General features: G+C 42.1%; 1 protein-coding gene across 1 annotated transcript in view; it reads right to left on the minus strand.

Annotated features, from left to right (window-relative positions):
• Positions 1 to 18,937, minus strand: part of SLC1A2 (solute carrier family 1 member 2) — a 115,869-nt gene that overhangs the window by 21,008 nt on the left and 75,924 nt on the right. Inside the window, exons 3-6 of the mRNA XM_063117423.1 lie at positions 12,654 to 12,806; positions 9,779 to 10,029; positions 3,360 to 3,522; positions 2,651 to 2,777 (exon numbers count right to left, since the gene is read on the minus strand). Coding sequence (XP_062973493.1) covers positions 2,651 to 2,777; positions 3,360 to 3,522; positions 9,779 to 10,029; positions 12,654 to 12,806 — 694 coding nt within the window. The remainder of the gene's footprint in view (positions 1 to 2,650; positions 2,778 to 3,359; positions 3,523 to 9,778; positions 10,030 to 12,653; positions 12,807 to 18,937) is intronic.

Raw genomic sequence — 18,937 nt, forward strand, 5'->3', positions numbered from 1 at the left:
TCCGTTCATCCATTGATTTTTTAGATTTTTTTTAAAAATTGAGGTTTTAAAATTATTATTTTTAAAATTGACATTTTTAAAGATAAAGATATGAAACTTTGCACCATAATAGGAGTTTTAGCCACACCAAATTTGAAACAGATCCATTCATCCATTGATTTTTAAGGATGTTTTTTAAAAAAATGGTTTTAAAATTATTATTTTTAAAATCATCATTTTTTAAGATAAGAGATGAACCTTGGCAGCACGATAGGTTTTAGGTAGAGCTTTAGCTGTACCAAATTTGAAACAGGTCCGTTCATCCATTGATTTTTAGGATTTTTTTAAAAAAATTGAGGATTTAGAAATATTATTTTTTAAAAAATGTTATTTTTAAAGATAGAGATCAGACTTGGCACCATGATTGCTCTTAACAAGGACTTTAGCTATGCCAAGTTTGAAACAGATCTGTTCATCCATTGAGATTTAGGATTTTTTTTTAAAAAATTGAGGTTTTAAAATTATTATTTTTTAAAAATGACATTTTTAAAGATAAAGGGCTGAAAGTTGGCACCATGATAGCTCTTAAGGAGAGATTTAGCCATGCCAAGTTTGAATCAGATCTGTTCTTCCATTGTTTTTTTTAGGATTTTTTTAAAAGTTCAAAGTTTTAAAATTATTGTTTTTTAAAACTGCTGGAGCCATATCCTTCAAACTCAGGTTGTCAAACCTCCTCTTTGGGGTGTTGCACATTGAGCAGTTTCAGCCTTTGGCATTAAGGGGATCTCCAGTCTTTAGGTAAGAATTCCTGGGCAAGCAAGGCACCTTTCCTGTTGCAGATTTGGTGTGCAGTCGGGTACCTGGAGCTCAGCAGAGGCAAGGCATCCACAAATCAAAATGTGGGAAAGGAGAGGTCAGTCAAAGCAGCCCACAAGGCAAACCAGAATGGGCCAGAGGCCTTTTCCTCAAATTTCCACATCATGGGTGATGAAGGGTCATCTTTAGAGAAAAACTCTCACGACCAACAGTAAGGTGCCAGTCGAGACAAAGGCTCTCTTCTTTGTGGATGCCCTGTTGCTGCGAATGTTGGAACCTGGCATATCATTGCTTTGCTTCGCTATCACTTCCCTTCCACTTCACTTTGTACACTTGTGAGCTAGGCTCTGACTGCACTGCTGGGATGCAATGCAGAACATTTGAAATGCACACCAGAGAAAAATAGATAGATTTGTGGCTTTGGCTAGCTGGCATATCTCTTAGAGACAGAGTTAGACTGAAGACACAACTCAGAGATGGCTGTAGCTAAGTCCTGATAGGCTGCTGTACCACACAGAGCCTTTTTAAGAGTGTCTCAGAGTCCAGTTTTGGTGCAGGCAGAGGCAGCTGGTGGTGGAGTTTATTTTTTAAAAAAACAAGGATCACTGGATGCAACCAAGCTATAAGCTGTTGCCCTACCCCCACCACAGGGTACAAGTGCACAGCCTGGCTGGACCGTTGGGAGACTTTGGCAGAGAGAGAGGGGAGTGGGGGATTATTTGAGGCTGGAAATGTTGGCAGGCTGGCATAAGGCAGAGGGAGGCTGAAGGCAACCCTGATGCACCTGTAGCTTGGCCCTGAGGCTGGCTTGCCACGCAGAGTGTTTAAAGAGTGCATCAAAGTTGTGCAGGAGGAGAGGAGGTGGAGGCGGCTGGTGGCAGAGGTTTTTAAAGTATTGGGCAAAAGGTGGGAGAATAATAATAATAATAATAATAATAATAATAATAATAATAATAATAATAATAATGTAAGAGTCACCAGACATGACTAAGCAATAACCTGCAATAAGCAATATCCCAAGCCACAAGAGTGCAGCCTAGCTGGACCATTGGGAGACTTTGGGGGAGAGAGAGAGAGATTGTTTGAGGCTGGAGGCTTTGGTTTGTCTGCAATGACTTAAGAGTGAGAGACAACAGAGGCTGCACAGACAACCCAGAGACATCTATTGTAACTTAGCCCCATGGTGCTGGCATGAAACGCAGGGCATTAGGAAGAGGGTCTCAGAGTCGCATGTTTGTGCAGGAAGTAGACAGGAGTTCAAAGTCTAGGTGTGCGAAGTGGTGCCAACACACTAGCCTTGAGAAGCTAATGTATATAAGTGAGAAGTGTGAATGGGCAAAGTAGTGTTCACTGCCACAACACCCACCCTAATGTTAGAGTAGAGAAACTTGTGACAATTATACACAAGCTTTTTTTAAAAATTGAAATTAAAAAAAGCCAGCCATCCGGCCGGCCAGTAGCAAACCCTGTTAACAACAACAGCAGCTTGCAATGAGTGAAGATACAGTCAGAAAAGATATTTGAGGGAAGGGGAGAATGTAACACAGAGTATAGCAAAAGCTTCAAAGTACAGCAAAACCTACAAAGGTAGGAGTGAGTGAAGTTAAATTCAGATATATTGAATGTCTCACTTGTTCTTTATTTCAGTGATTTTAACATTAAGATTATGTAGAACAGATTTCTCTTAAATGTGTGCTGTAAAATCAGACATGTGACCAAGGCTATGTTTGGGTGGGCACGCCCCCTTGGTGCTGGACACGCCCCCCTGGGGGCCGACCATGTTGTCCTCCTTTTTGGTTTCCAAAATAGGGTCACCCTATTTGGTATATCTCAGTAGGTGAAGACTTTGACTTACCACATGATCATGGTTACTAACTTCATTACAATCTCATTCAAGATATTGAAGAAATCCACCATCATCTTAGCTTGTTCTCCCATCTTGCCCATTGCAATACCAAAAGCAATAAAGAACCCAATGAGACCTGTTGGAGGAATGTTAGAATATTAAAAGTACAAAGGCTCTATCAAAATGAAGTCAACACATCCCAGTAATCTTCTGAAGTCACCCTTAAGATCAGTTCCATGACTGAAACGTCCTTGCATTGCATCCAATGCAGGGCTCACATGCGGGGAATTTCCCACCCCTTCTTCCCCACTGTAGACCCATGCACCCTTAGGAAAGGCCTGGGATGTTGGCCAAAGGGTTGAGAGGGAAAGAGGAATTGGGGAAAACTAGACTCCCTGAGCTGGATTTCCCCTGATTTTCCCTTCCCACTACAATCTCCACTCCTCACCCCTGTATCCTATCCCTCTCCTGGCACCCAGGAGAGGCTTTTCTAGGGACACAAGGGACTGCAATGGGGATAAGGGGATGGTACATTACCCTTGGATACCACTGCTTATATTCCTGTAACCTTCTATGAACCTGATACAGAATCATGATCATTCAAATTAAAACGAGATGGTGGTAAATTTTCATTGACTAATACTGCCGATGTTTGTATGATGCCTAGGGATTTTGATAGGTGTCCCATAAATACAAATAATAAAATAAAAAATAATACCCAAGACATTCATTCCATCCTTAAACTCAAGGCCTTTCTTAATCATCATCTCGGGTTCTGGAGTCACTTCTGTTTCATTCATCATGGCAAAGATGGAGTCTGTAACATTGGCTGGTTCTTCGATTTCTTGAGGAACAAGTACTTTCTTGGTGACTGTTTGAATCTGAAAGAATAAAAAAGACAGGATGCAAACGCAATGGGAAATTTGGCTATTACATAAAAAAGCATTAGTCAAACTTTGAGCTTGGACTCTTCTTCTAAATGTATTCTGGGTATTTGTTCCTGCAAATCACCACTATCTGCTCCACAGCAGAGATCCTTATAGAAACTAGCGTACATGCATGCAGCTGTTTTATGCCAAGGTTGGGGCACCAATCTAACATTGGCTTTAGAAAGTGAAACGACATAATACATCTCTAATCTCTCCTAAAAATCACACTTTGGGAATCATCACTAGAATAAACCAATAATTTTCCCCAATTCAGTTTGGGGTTATGTGGAAACAAATTCCAGTGTAGGAAAAATATATTTGGGCTTGATACGTATAGACCACCTCATAACAGAAAATTCTCTGGCAGCTACAGAGTAAAAAAAAAAAGTATTAAAATACGTCTTGCAATCAAATGCTGTAAATAAAAACTCAGCAATCATAGTCAAAACGATCAATTCAAAGCAGGGAGCAGATGAATAAAGAACCACAGCACAATTTAAGAAATCTCAGAAAATAAAAAGGAATCTGCCTGGTGCTAAAAGGACATTAAAGTAGACACCAGGTGGGTCTCTGGCGAGGTTGCACTCAGAGCTCCCTGCTGTACCTCACTAGGCTGGGGCATTCTAAGAAGGGCCTCAGAAAATGATTTCAAGGTAAGAGTAGGTACCTCTGGAAAGAGGCAATCCTTCAGGTACTGAGATCCCAAACTAAGGGCTTTAATTGTAAAAAATAACACTTTGAATTGGGCCAGAAATGGATCGGGTGTCAGTGAAGATGAAAAAGTACTGGCATAATATGTTCATAATACCCAGCACTTTTTCAGCCATATTTTCTACCAACTGAAGCTTCTGGACCCGGCAGTATGGCTATTGGTCAGTGATGATGGGAGTTGTAGTACACCCACAGGGGCACAGGTTCACCACCCTGTAATAATGTGTGGCTTTGAAATGCAGCAAGCAAAAGCAGTAAGACAATGACAGAAGTGCAGAAGTGGGCCAACATTCTTGCTTATTTTTCTCTAGAGTTGATTATTATCTTGAGAATTTTGTCATCTTTTAAGCATTACGAAGACCCTGAGAACCTCAGAGAGTTGAATGTAACTGAGGAATTGTTGCGGAAGCTCTTACTGAAAACAAAGGAAAATGATGGAGATTTGGCAGGGATTGTTCTCACAACCAAGTCTACACATGGCGACCGTGGGAAAAGCCTGGGCCATGTTGATTTCCAGCCATACTAGGACACATTGAGCCAATTGTACATACCCACCATATCCTGAATTTGATTTTTGCTAATCAAACATAACAGGAATCAATATAAACGTGTACAACCGTTCATACAACTGATCCAGAATGTACCGATACATCTAGAAGCCAACAGAGGCTAGAGTCATTGTCTCCCCCTGGGGAGGGGCTACCATACACTGCCTTGAATACACCCTCAATTTTTAAAGTCAGTTTCACACAGTCAGCTTTGCCAGACAGCTTAAAACTTCAGTAATTCATGGTACCAATGCACTGTATAATTGCCCATGGTTTAACCCATAAATGACCCAATGTTTCTGGGTTTGCATGTCATGGGGCATTCCTGGGTTAATTAAAAGTGGAAATGATGAGTGCATGGTTTGCACACTCCTCTCGTCCCCATAATTCCTTGGTTAAACAACCCAGGAATTGCCACCATAACATGCAAACTTTCTCCGTGAGTTGTAATAAATAGTAGTGGAGCTTTTGGAAGCAGTTTGGTGCATGCTGTTGTTCTCACATATACCTTTGACTTTTAGGATAGTGGATTTACAGAGCCAAATAGGAAGGCTACTCCCAGTATTCCCTGCAGGCTAGCTGGAATGCCCCGGTGATACCTTGGTGGAGGACTGTAAGCTAAGTGGGTGGGTGGAAGACTAGGCCACAACACTGCTTTGAGTGCTTAGGAGGAGGGGGAAAACAGGATATTAATGGATGGAATTGTGGTGGAACCCGAAACCACGGGTCCCTGTGGTTCGCTGAGTGGTGGTCACAGACTCTCAAGACACAATTTCTCTCTCCTTAGAAGATTTTATTACAAGCAGCGCTGCAGGGTGGCAGTCTGAAGAACTGCCCAGCAATTTCAGGAAATGTTAACATATTTATAGGGTCAGGTTCCCTCTGATACAATGGCAGAACCTTCCTACCAATCATAATACACCAAATCATCATATATAATCCAGCTCAGTAATATAACAACCAATGAAATAGCAAAGCACCTAGGCATATACAGAGTTCTGTTACTGTTCTGACTAAAACACCATAATTGGTATCTCAATAGCTACAGGAACTACTTCTCCATCTGTTTCCTAGTTGTGGTTAGCTTGCCTTAAGAAATATCACAACGGTTTAACTATCTTATGACATGTTATTTCAACAACAGCTAGTGCAGCAAGTGTAACATTAAAAAATAGGTTTTAATTAAGCAAGAAGCTATGAACGTTATGATGTATGTATTATAAAGCCATTTTCTTATACTGGTGGGCATTAGGTAAAAGAACCAGCTTGATTTCCGCGACAGAATACCAAGGAATGCTTGATTCCACCCCTGTATTGGTTGCATCAAACAAGTGTATCTTTAACAAACTGATACTGGTAAAGTATCACCTAAAAAGGTGTTTTTCCATGGGGGCCATGTTGCTTCTTTAGCCAAAGAATTTTTTATTACAGGCAATGGTAAGTAGGAGGGAGGGGGGAGTTAGAATGTTGAGCTATTTGAATGGTGTCATCTGATTGGCTGTTTCATTTTCAGTAGAGAGTGAGAGAGAATATAACTGTCACTGGGTTTGCTTTGTGAGGGAGATGACAGGCTTTCAGAGGGTTGGATTAGGGAATCTGGGCTATAGATTTGGGGTATGGTTAGTTTTCCCTGGGAGGTGGAGGGAGCATTTTGCTTTTTTCCATACTGAGGAAGGCACAGTGTTCCACCTGCTCCTGCCAGTGTTGCCTGGGTGCCCAGCTTCTCATGGCTCCCTCATCACCATGTGGTGGTATGCAGTGCACAAACAGACTCAGCTGGCACCATCTGTCCCTTGCCAAAGCGCACTAAGTAAGGGGAATCCCCTTTTGATCTCCGACCTGTGTTTCGTCCGTCTGACTGTTTTGCCTTGGGTTGCCTCTCTGCAATCCTGGATCTGGCTTAGCTCCCACCCCCACTGGGGCAATTGAAATATCTCACTCATAAACTATGATCACATCTGTTTGGAATTCAGAACGGGGAATTCTCTGCCCTCAATAGCTAAGTAGCACTCCTGGAACAAATGTAGAACTACAATAAAAGATCAAATGTGGTGCTAAGTTAAAACAGTGGTGAAGAAACTGAAAGCAGTGAAGTAACTGAAATGTGCTGCTTGCCAGAAGAAGACCTTGACATTATAAGCACTAGGGGAATTATAAATGGGGTGATACTGCTAATATAAGTTTGTAGCTTACTCCCCACCCAGTCTTCAGCTTTCTACTAGTCAAGGGGTTGATTCCCTCATCCTATCAAGTACAATCAACTGGAAAAGAAGAGGCCAGTTTCGTGTTTAGCAGGCACTGTTCTACTTTTTGGAAAATACTGTCTTATTTTTGTCGACAACTGTGAACAAACATACCCTTTAATGTCATAACCACCAGGAGAATGATAAAAGGAGGGATAATGTCAGAGATAGTCATTTACTTCCCCATTCAGTCTATTGTCACACTCTTTAGCTGTCTGCCAGTCAAAGGGCTGATTCTCACTTCCGATAAAACACAATTTACTGGAAAGGGAGAGGTAAGCTTAGTGTTTAATACACAGCATCCAAACTTTGGGAACATGCTGACTAGTCATGTGAATCTTCTTTTTGATGATACTGTGAATAAACATGCCCTTTTCAAAGCAGTCCATTTTTTATTACGCCTCTGAGCATGCTTACTTGGAAGTAAGTTCCATGGAAACCTGTTAAGCTTACTCCTTGGTAAGCATAATTAGGATGAAGTGTTAGGTACGTTTGGCTGAAAGGTGAGAGAATAAAAATACAAATAGCTGAGTTCTGTGCCAGTTAACATTTGTCTGTCTATGTGGTCCTGCCACGCCTCTACTCCCCACCCATGCGGTACAGCCTGGAGCTACAACCTCAGAGAACAGGCTGTTTAAAATCCTTCAAGTGACGCCATTTAGGAATATTTCAGAAAGGTTTTGGCAATGGAACTTGTGCAGTTGTTCGTTTAAAAAACAGGCCAAGTAATTGCCAAATAATCAGGCGTTGAGGGTGGGGGAAACTGCTAGTGTGTCTGACCTGATGAATCGTGCAGAAAGCATTTACGGTGCAGAGAAAGCCCATGCATCCTTTAAAAAGTCATGTTACTATACTTTCCTGATGAAATATGACTACAGCCTGGAGTGTTTATGCACTGTGTAAGAATGGAATAGGCAACAGCAGGAAAACTTTCTTCCCACCCCGTCTCTCATCCAATGGCATGTCTCAGTCCTAACTAGGTGGATACACCCACCCACGTCTGGTCATTCTTCTGGTGCCAATTATTCCAACTGTTCTTGGCACTGTGTTCGGCACTTTTCTTTTAAACATCCAATTGATTTGCTCTGTGCTACAGTGATCACACTGACATTGTCCACATATCCTTGAAGTGCTGGGCTGGAGGAAATAAAGAGCCTGACATTTCAGTTTTTAAAAATATTTCAGTACCAAAGAATATATATATATCAAGAAGAATATATATATATATTCTAAAAAAAGAAAGAAAGATGAAAAATAAATGTTCCTGTGGAAGAAAATACAGAGCATGATCCAGTCAAAGTGAAGCACTTTAAGCCTAGGCCGTTTCTACACCTGACTTGTTTCCTGGCATCGTCCCGGGATCATCCCTGGGCATCCAAATGACACACAGGGGATCCCGGAAGCAGGCAGGGACGATCCCCCCATTTGCCTGGGATAATCCTTAGGTGTAGAAAGGGCCCTAGGTGATTTCAATTAAGCCTAGCTGGATGTTTTTTCTCATGATCTTCAATTTTGGTGTCAATAACTACATGCTCATTGAGACAGAACTATTTGTCTAACAGCTATGCAAACAGCATGGAAAATGTAAGTGTATATGTGCTTTTTGTTCATATGCTAGACTCTAATCATACCTCTAATAAGGCTGTGCAATAAGCTCTCTATGGCTGCGTCCGGACAGCACGATAGCCAACAGTGGGTTAATAGTCAACTCACAGTTGGTTATTTTGCAGGTATCCCCCACAGGATCAGAGAAAAAAACCAGCCATGAATTAGCTATAAGCAACTGTAAGTGAATTATTAATTCACGGTGTGTTGACTAACTGATCATCCACTCTTCCTCCTCCTCTCAGTCTTCCTACTTGTATCCCATCATCCTTTGGTGCTGAAAGTGGAGTTCTACCGGCCCGAGCAGAGCAGCTGCCTCCACTTTGACTTCTCTTGCCTAGTGACTCTGTAGCCAACAAAAATAACCAATGGTGCCCTCCACGTGACATGATAACCAATGGTAGTTTAAATAACCCACTCTGCACATTGTTGGTTATTTACCAAAATAACTCACTATGGGTTAAAAAAATCCCACCACAAGACATGATAATCCACGGTGGATTAAATAACCCACCATGGATTATTTAACCCAACTTGGGTTATTGTGTCGGTCACACCCAGTCAAAGGCTAATTTTCAGAATCCAGGGAAATGAACAAAATTTCAAAGAGGCAGGCAAAAGCAGTGAGGAAACAGGTTGCTATTTTCAACAATCATGTAAGCAAAAATGAAAAGGATGTAGGTAGAAGCATAACCAGGTAGAAGCATTGCTTTTGCCATTCTGAAGGGATTTGTTTTGAATGGTAGGAGCCCAAATCAGTATAAAATAAGCTCCATTTACGGCTACAAGTATACCTTTACATTTTAAATTTATTTTTGTTGTCATGGGGCAATATCCAATGATGTCAATCCGCAAACTCAAATAGCACTAGCAGAATTCTACTGAACCTTTTCCATTGCACTTTCACGAGCAGTTGCACAACCACAGTTGCATAACTCCTTGCACAACCACGTGTGCCAACGGAAGTTTAGTTGGTTTGTTCCTTTCAGGACCTAGTTTGCACTGGCGCAATGTCGTTTGCGCTACTGGAAAAACGCAGTTGGATACTGCCCATAGTTTTCACACACAGGTATTAGTAGAAGACAAAGAGTTGCTATTCACCTGCTGGAAGCATGCTTGGACAAGGTTTTCAGGGAACAGGTTTCGGATAAGATCCAAGAAAGCATCAAGACTGGAAACTTCATCATTTTTCTTTCCTTCTCCCAGCTGTTTCTTGAGCTTTGGATTGCCTGGATGAATGGCTAAGACCAGAATAACTCCCAATACGGCAGCAATGATAGTCGTGGACATATAGTAGACCATGGCTCTTGTACCAAGTCGACCACTAGCCTTAGCATCCAAGCCAGACAGACCTGTGGTAAAGATTGCATTTGAACGAATTAATACACAAGTGGCTCTCTCAGTATCATGACCCTGCAGATTCAGCCAGGAATAGTTATTATGCTTAATATTTTTTTTTAAAAAATCAACATTATCCTTTGTTTTAAAATATCAGTCTAGATTTTTTTTAAAAAAAAAATCATTTGATAATGCCTTCAATTTTATTTTTTCTCTATATGATCTTGGGTATCCCATAGAAAAAAAAGTTAATAAATATTAAAATAAATCAATGTGTGTTTAGGGACATTTAGATCCTGTGTAGTGTATCTCTCAGATTTTTAATGCCATGTTGAGATGCCCTAAGAACATATATACAACAAATATGTAAACTAGATTAACAGAAATTGTTCTCCTCATGGCCTCTGAGAGGGGCTAGCACAATCTTATGTTAACTCAGGGCCTTGCTAGACCTACCTTTAAATCCCGGCATGTGGAGGAGCCAGCCTGAGCTAGAAGTAGCATGGGCTGTCGCTCCTGTGTACACATGACACGCGACAGGGTAAAGGAAAGCCCCCATCGCGTCAGCCATTTTTTTTACATTTAAAGGGGCCATGTGTGCAGGAACGCACCAATGATAAGTGAGTTTTTTTTAAAGGGTTCCCTGCTCCCCCCCTGCCCCTGATTCCCCCTGCCATGTCCAATGCCCCCCACCTGCCCACCATGTCTGATGCCCTGCCCGCCCATCCGCCATGTCCAATGCTCCCCCACCCACCCCCAGCCACGATCTCCGATCCCCCCGGCCGCGATCTCCCTCCCCTCTGGCTGCAGTCTCCCCACCCTGGCTCTGCTCTTCCCCCCATCTCTCCCGCTGGGTCTGTTCTTCCCCCCCTGATTTCCCTCCCCTCCGTGATTCCCCCCCCCCGGCCCGATGTGCACAGCTCTCCTGTGGAGCGCTGTGCCCAGTGTGCGGCTTCTTCTGGCTACTCACGAGCAAGCTGTGTAGCCGGGAAAAGCTGTGGAACGGGCTAGACCTTCCGCAGCCCCGGGCTCAGCCACAACCGGTGCCGGTTATCCCGGGCCAAGGGAGGGTTTAGCCCGAGCTGACCCCGAGATCCCCTGTGCGTCATCTGGACGCACAGGGGTGAGCCCGGGTATCAGACTGGGCTAAACCCTCATCTAGCAACGGTCTCAGAGTAAGTCCCACTGTACTCAGTGGAAATTACTCCCAGGTAAATGTGCGTAGGATTGCAGCGTTAACTTTGTAGTTCATATACACACTGAGTATTGATTGGTGCAACCACTTTTCCTTTGTTAGTGTCAGTGGAGGCTGGTGGCTCTGATTTCAGTGGGGCTGTGAATCCATTCTGGGTTTTAGTCAGAACCAGCCCGAACTCTAAAGAAATTATCCAAGATGCTGAACCTATTTGGGGAATGGGTTCAGCACAAGAGGAGAGGGAAATGGCCTATAAATAATGACACTTGAAAATTAGAAGTTGTTTTTCATTAACTATTGACAAAATCAGTACAACCTAAACTTATCCATGCTGAAAACTCAACTGTGCTAACTTCAAACCCAGAGAGGGGGAAAATGGGTGTAGCCATTGAAGGTCTAACAGAATCAACCCATTGGATTGGATCCAGAGAAAAGTTCCCACCACCAACTCAGCTGGTGGAAGCAGAGTTCCCCTCCCCCATTGTTCTTCAGTCCTCACAAAAGGCTCCCCTAAAAGATCCTGCTGAATGGGTCAGGCTGTGACAGGCAGTGCTGAGGGAGAAGGGGAGATACCCCCAAATCATTTGGAGGCTACTTCAGCAAGAGCTCCTACTTGCAAACATTGCCTCTGCCTCAGCCCCCACACCACAGCATACCCTATTTAGTAGGATTCCCCAACCCTTGCAGGTGGGGGCCTGTCAAGGGAGGAAGGGGCATCAAAGTCAACTCCCACCAGCCCATCTGGCAGTGGAGGCCGGTGGCTCCAATGTCCGTGGGACAGTGAAACCCGGAATGGATCCACCATGCCACTAACATCAGAGCCACCAGCCTCCACTGCCAGCTGGTGTGTGCTTTTCTTTGGATCCAATGCATTCGGTTCCTCTTACATTCAACCCACCTTTTTTTTTCAATTACAAAAAACAAATAGCTATTTTTAAAGATGTTATGAACCTACTCATAGGCCTGAGGCCATCATGCCTTCACATAATCTCAGTTTTGTGGAGGGAGTTTTATGATATCTCACCTCTGTGTCATAAGGGGTCATTCACAGTGTGACTCAAGAAGATATGCATATATTAATCCCTTGTAAAAAGAAAAGAAAAAAAGCATTGAGAGGCACCTGAAAGACTAACATTTATTATGTCAAGATCCTGCTTTATCCGATAATTTCCATAGATGAATTGTCATTCACTGGAGTCTCACAGTTTAAGAAGAAAAAGGAGATCATAGCAAAAGCAATAAAGCAGTGACTCAATTTTTAAAAAAATCTGAGGATACAGCACTAATGAATATTGTCATCTCCATAGCACGGGTAATGCTGGTACATGAACTATGAAAAAAACAACAACCCACTGTTATTAAATGTGAAGAGCTGCCAGCATGACTATAGGTCTTAATCTCTCACAAAAGATTAACCTTCTAATTGTTTATAATAACTCTTACCTGTGATTAAACTTGAGATAATTAAAGGGAGAATCAACATTTTTAGCATCCGCATCAGGATGTCTCCTGGGAAGGCTATCAACATGATGACATCAGGATTAATAGGGGCTGCCATGCGAAGGAGAGCCCCACATAATGCACCCATAATGACACCTGAACAATAATAACAAAAAGAAAACATAAAATAAAAGGAAGGGGACAAAGGAAAGAAGTGTGAATAATTAAGCGAATCTTTATTATTATTCATTTAAAAGGCGAATCCTGGAAAAACACACTTTTGCAACAGAAGTAATCATGCTAAACTAGAGATAAGCAATGTCACATCAGCCCAAACAGTTTGACAAATTTGCTCGCCGTGCTGAGTGTGGTGCCATCTTCTGGTGAGCATAAACAAGCCCACCAGCTTTGCAGGGTCAAGGCAGGGAACATCTGACCCCTGCAGGAAAGGCAAGCGAGAAAGGTTGGAAACTTCTGCTCAGACACTTTGGGGTGCCTCCATGTGGGAATGCAGTGGTGTCCAACCAGCCACTCACCAGGGAAAGGCAGGGGTGGGGTGTTCAGACCCACTTTGGGCAACATCCAACCTGCACGGCAAAACCAGTTACTCACCAGCTGTTCTTGTTGGGAAAGCTTGGCATGAGTGCACATGTCTATGTTTGGTTGGAGGAGCTCAGATCACCTCCAACCAGCACTATCCAAGCAGCCACTCTCCTGCCAGCTTTTCCCACTGGGAAAGGCTAACGTTGTGTATGTTGAGTGACACTGGATGGATGGAAGCACTTGGGGTTCCTCCAAGCAGCATTGCCCATGCCAGTGTGCTCCCTCTGGTCTTGCATCAGGCAAGGCTGTGGGTAAAGGCTTGCCTGGAAGGGAAGTGGCCAGTGACTTCAATTTTTGGTTTGGCCAACAGAGCCATCTAGCTCAGTGCATCGACTTGCAGCAGCTCTCTATGTAGGAAATGCTTGGGATGGAACCTGGCATGGGACCATTTGTACGGAAAACATGTGCTGTCGCTGAGTTGTGGCCTTTTGCCTAAAGGCATCATCAGCTGAACGATATAAGAATGCCCAGTATTTAACAGGGTTTTTACCAAGCTCCCATGGCTTGTATCTACGGACAAGTTCCTACTTAATAATCAAACAATCATAAACAGTTAAAAACATCATAAACATTCAAGAGCATGCTTAGTTCTCTAGCCATGGGGTGGGGTGGGCAGGACCCCAATGCCATTTTCCTACATGAAGTCAAAAAAAGTGTTTTATCAGCAAAGGGTATAATAATTTATTTTATTTTATTTACAACATTTATATACTGCTTCACAGCTAATCAGATGCCACAGCAGAGCAACAATAAAAGATAAAAAGAATAAAACACCACATTAAAAGTTTTTTATAAAACAACAACAACAGACTACCAATAAAAACCATGGCTGGTCAATCAAGAAAGGCTTCTTAAAATAAAGATGTTGCCAGGAGGCTCCGAAAACAACACAATGTTGGTGCCTGCATGACCTCCGAAGGTTTCACAGAAAGGGTGCCACCACACAGAAGGCTCTTCTCCAGGTGGAATCCAAGCAGGCCACAAGTCAATGCGGAGCCACCAGGAGCATGCCATCTGATACCTCAGTGACCGGGCAGGTTTATAAGGGAGAAGGTGCTCTCTCAAGTATTCTGGTCCCAAATTATAATAGAGAATTGAAGTGAAAATGGAGGCACCAAATCTGGAACCAGCACCAGAGAAATGGCACAAAAAAGGGGGAGATTGAAAAAATTTGAGAGGACTGAGAAACAGGCTGCTGCTGCTGCTTTTAGAATGAATTAAAAGAGATTCTGTTGCCTATGTTCCATGACAAGCCTCTAGGTGGCTTCTGCTGTCTTTGTGTATAACAAAGCAAGCAACATGTCTTCCTAATTAAAAAAGAAGTGACTACAATGCTGTCTCAATGGGACACACAAACATAACAGAGCCAGGCTCAGATCTCCATCTAATTTGGCCCAAAGTTTGATGTCAGTGGTTTGAATTCCCATTAGATGCATTCCAAAGCTTTTATTTTTAGGGCAGAGAATAGATCTAACCAGGCATTATTAAATTGTACCCGTGGAGATGTAGCAGTCCCTCACATGCCACTTGTAGTCTCCCCATGTATGCCAGCTTCACCTCCAACCTTCCCACATTTAGTGGGAAAGTCTGAAGGAGGACTAAAGCACTTGCAGCTGAATAAAGCCCATGTCTGTTCAAAGCGTATCTCTGGGTCATCTTTAGAGAAAGAAACAGCCTGTGGTGTACTGGTTAGACTGTTGGGACTGGGTCTCAGTAGACCCAGATTCTAGTCCCTACTGGCCATGAAGTTCACTAGGCGACTAGGCGCCAGTCACTGACTCTCAATCTAACTTTCCTCACAGGATTGTTGTGAAGAAAAAATGGAGAGGAGGAGGACTGTGTAAGCCACCTTGGGTTCCTTGCAAGAGGGGAAAAAAGTGGGCTATAAGTAATGGAAGGTTGGCTAAGGGAAAGAAAGGTACACCAAACCGATTCCACTAATAGCCATCATGGCTGCCTGGTGTGGGTAGCTCAGAGTGAATGAGAAGCAGTAAGAAACTCACTTCGTTAAAGCATGTTGAGCAATGGCTTTGAGGACCATGCTTGTAACTGAATTATGCCATGGCTAATTTTATAATAAAAGTATACACATTTTTAATTTGAATTTCAGAGACTTTTATGATACAATTTTCTGATGCCAATGTTCCTGATTGTTGAGAGTTATGACTTTTTTTTTTTATTAACTGGCATTTTTTAAGGTTTTGGATGCATTTATCATTGTATTGTAACCATTTTAAGGCGGGGGCAAAGATCTTAAATCAAAAGAATAATTGCCTCTTGCTTGGCAATGAAACTCAACCAGGGTGTGATAAATCTTAACTGTCTGAGTCTAAAGATTTAATAAGTAAAATTAATTTGAGTCATCCTGTCCTATCTACCAATATGAGTAGTTAATATCAGGTGAACAGCTAAGATGTGTAAAATATGAATGAAATACATTCATATTTTGAGACCGGTGTAAGAGACAGAAAACACACATCAGACAGCTAGAATTGGTTCCTGTCAAGCGTATATTGTTGTGCAAATCTATGTCGGTACCTATACATGTGGAATGACCCTCCTGTCCACTGGAAGGAGGAAAAATGGAATGTAGTTGTAGACTGAATTCTATGCCTGTGATGACTTTATTTTGCAAAGATTAGGGTATGATAGTATTGTGTGTGTGTGTGTGTATTCAAACATAAAGATGTCCTGCTTTAATGTAACTGAAAATAATTGTTGTGAGGTCCTCATGAGAAAGCTCTCAGTCATTTAGGAATGATCAACCTGAGCCAAAAGCCCATGTCAAAATAAATGCACCATTTCAAAATGTTTTGGGATAGGAATATCCTGAGTTAAGATGACCTGCATAGCTTTTTCTGCGAATAGTGCAGCTGTCCGTTCAAGCTCAAGTGAATAAAGACAGGCTCTGTGAATGCCATGCATTTGGCTCTTAGGCTCACAGTACTGTAACAGGAAAAAAAAAGCAACAACCCAGAAGCGAGTAAGACTGGGCATGAAGCCAGTGAACCACACTAAAATGTCAAACTGCTCCATATTTGGAAGCTGCTATACCCAGAAGGCAATTGAGAAAACTAGATCACTGTATCACTGGCATAGTCCCCAGTGTACAGCAGAGGAGAGAGCTAAAAAGTATCAGCAGCTTGTAAGGGAAGACTAGGGCCATGCCTCTCCCTCCCCTTTTCCTCTTTTTAATCATTTATTATATTTCTATACTGCCCAATAGCCAAAGCTCTCTGAGAATGAGACCCAGAATTTTCTCTCTCTCTCCAGTGCCGGTGAAATGAATTACTTCAAGTTTAGTTGAGAAGTGAAGAATGGTTTGATGCAAACTGTGGATACAAAGCATTCATTCATTCGTTCATTACATTTCTATACTGCCCATTAGTCCAAAATCTCTGGACAGTTCACAGCATGCTAAAACACAATATAAAACCTTAAACAAGCAAAACATTTAAACAGTTTAAAAATCGTGTTAAAGACAATTAATAATAAAACTACCCAGGCCTGATAAAAAATCAACAACCCAAAGCTTAAACACCCCATCATATGCTGTCAAATGCCTGGGAGTAGAGGAAAGTCTTAACCTGGCACCAAAAATATGACAACGTTGGTGCCAGGCAGCCCTCGGTGGGGAGAGCATTCCATCGCTGGGATGCCGCCTTCCCCAACTACAATATTCCCTGGCAGGGCCAGACTATGGGGTGCAGCTTGGGGATGATGAAGCTTGTAGTCCAACACATTTGGGGGGCACCAGATCGGGCAAGTTCCTGTGAAACAGGAACAAGAAGACAAAGTTTCATATCTAGTTGCTTATCTACATCCCAGGACTGCTCATCTAGTATGAGATGTTAAACTGAAAGGTATGTGATACAGTACTCAAACTCTACTACTATCACGACTCTTGGAACAAGGAAGAGCAGGAGCAGATTAAAAATCACAGAAGGGAGAGGCTGGCTGGGGGAAGCAGGATCCTGGAAAATATCATGTCCAGGTTCCCCTCTATTTGCTGCTTCTCTGGATAGAGGAAGAAAAGGGAAGTGGACACTCCAAGTCAGCATGGGAAGCCATATGAGAATGTTTCAGTTACACAAGCTTAGCCTTTGTTCCAGACTAAGGCTGGGTTCACACAACACACTAACCCACTCTCAGTGGTTGAGTGTGGGTTGTTGTTGAACAGTGGGTTGTTGCTGAACCATGAGGTTATCGTGTTGTCTGAATGCAGCACGTTTTCTGCAGGGTGGCTTGTTAACTCTCCTGAACAACCCAACAACAAACCATGGTTCTCAAGGAGAAGAGAAGATTAGTCTGGAGAAGAGAAGATTGAGGGGAGACATGATAGCACTCTTTAAACACTTGAAAGGTTGTCACGCAGAGGAGGGCCAGAATCTCTTTTCAATCCTCCCAGAGTGCAGGACACGGAATAATGGGCTCAAGTTACAGGAAGCCAGATTCCGGCTGGACATCAGGAAAACAGTATGACAATGGAACGAATTGCCTAGGGAGGTCGTGGGCTGTCCCACACTAGAGGCTTTCAGGAGGCAGCTGGACAGCCATCTGTCAGGTATGCTTTAAGGTAGATTCCTGCAATGAGCAGGGGGTTGGACTTGATGACCTTATAGGCCCCTTCCAACTCTACTATTCTATGATTCTATTCTTTTTTTAAAAAAATAATTTTTTATTGATTTTTACCTACAACAATACAATTAACAAAGAAAAAGAACATAATGCATAACCACAAAATAACATTTATATCATATATTCATGCTTAATCTATTAGACATAATCATACTCAACATAAAAGTGCCCCCCCACACCTCAGGATCTCAATCCTGTTTCCAAAAACTCATAGTTTCTTCTGCTGGTGGTTTCCCGCTTCCCTTAGAAAACACAAATACTAGGAACTTTTTCCAAATTCCCTCAAAATCATTCATCTTTACTATACCTCTTTTCACTTTAATATTACATGTCAATTTATCATTAATAGCAATATCCCACACTTCTTTATACCATTCTTCAATACAATAATCACCTTGAGTCTTCCAGTTCCTAGCTACGATTAACCTTGCAGCTGTCAGTAAATTCATTATCAATTCCTTAATTTCTTTACTACATTTAAAATCTTCTTGCAGTGAGAGTAATGCAACTCTTGGTGTATCTTCTATTTTCATTCCAACAATCTCCTCAATCTCTAAAAACACCATCTTCCACAGCTTTTGCACATATTTACAATCCCACCACATATGTAAATACGTTCCTTTTTCACCACAGCCCCTCCAACAATCTGCTGAATGCTGATTATTGATCTTGTTTAATCTAACTGGAGTTAGGTACCACCTCCATAAAATTTTATAATAATTCTCCTTTATTCTTACTGACATATTTCTCAACACTCTCTGTCTCCATAGTCCTTCCCAACTCTGCTGTCCTATCTGTATCTTCAAATCTGTCTCCCAAACCGATTTTCCTACACTATCCAACAATCCTTTCTCAATTAATATATTGTACAATTGACTCATTAAACCTTTTGTCACTGTATTTTGTCCCTTATCCATTTCTTTTTTATCAATTAGTTTCTCAAACTTCGTCATCTCTCTACACTCTCCATTTTCTCTTATCCAATTTTTAGTCCATTGTTCCAATTGCCAATAATTTAGCCAAGTTAATTTTTTATCTTTTAAAAC

This window comes from Elgaria multicarinata, chromosome 2, assembly GCF_023053635.1.
Source record: "Elgaria multicarinata webbii isolate HBS135686 ecotype San Diego chromosome 2, rElgMul1.1.pri, whole genome shotgun sequence".
Lineage (NCBI taxonomy): Eukaryota > Metazoa > Chordata > Lepidosauria > Squamata > Anguidae > Elgaria > Elgaria multicarinata.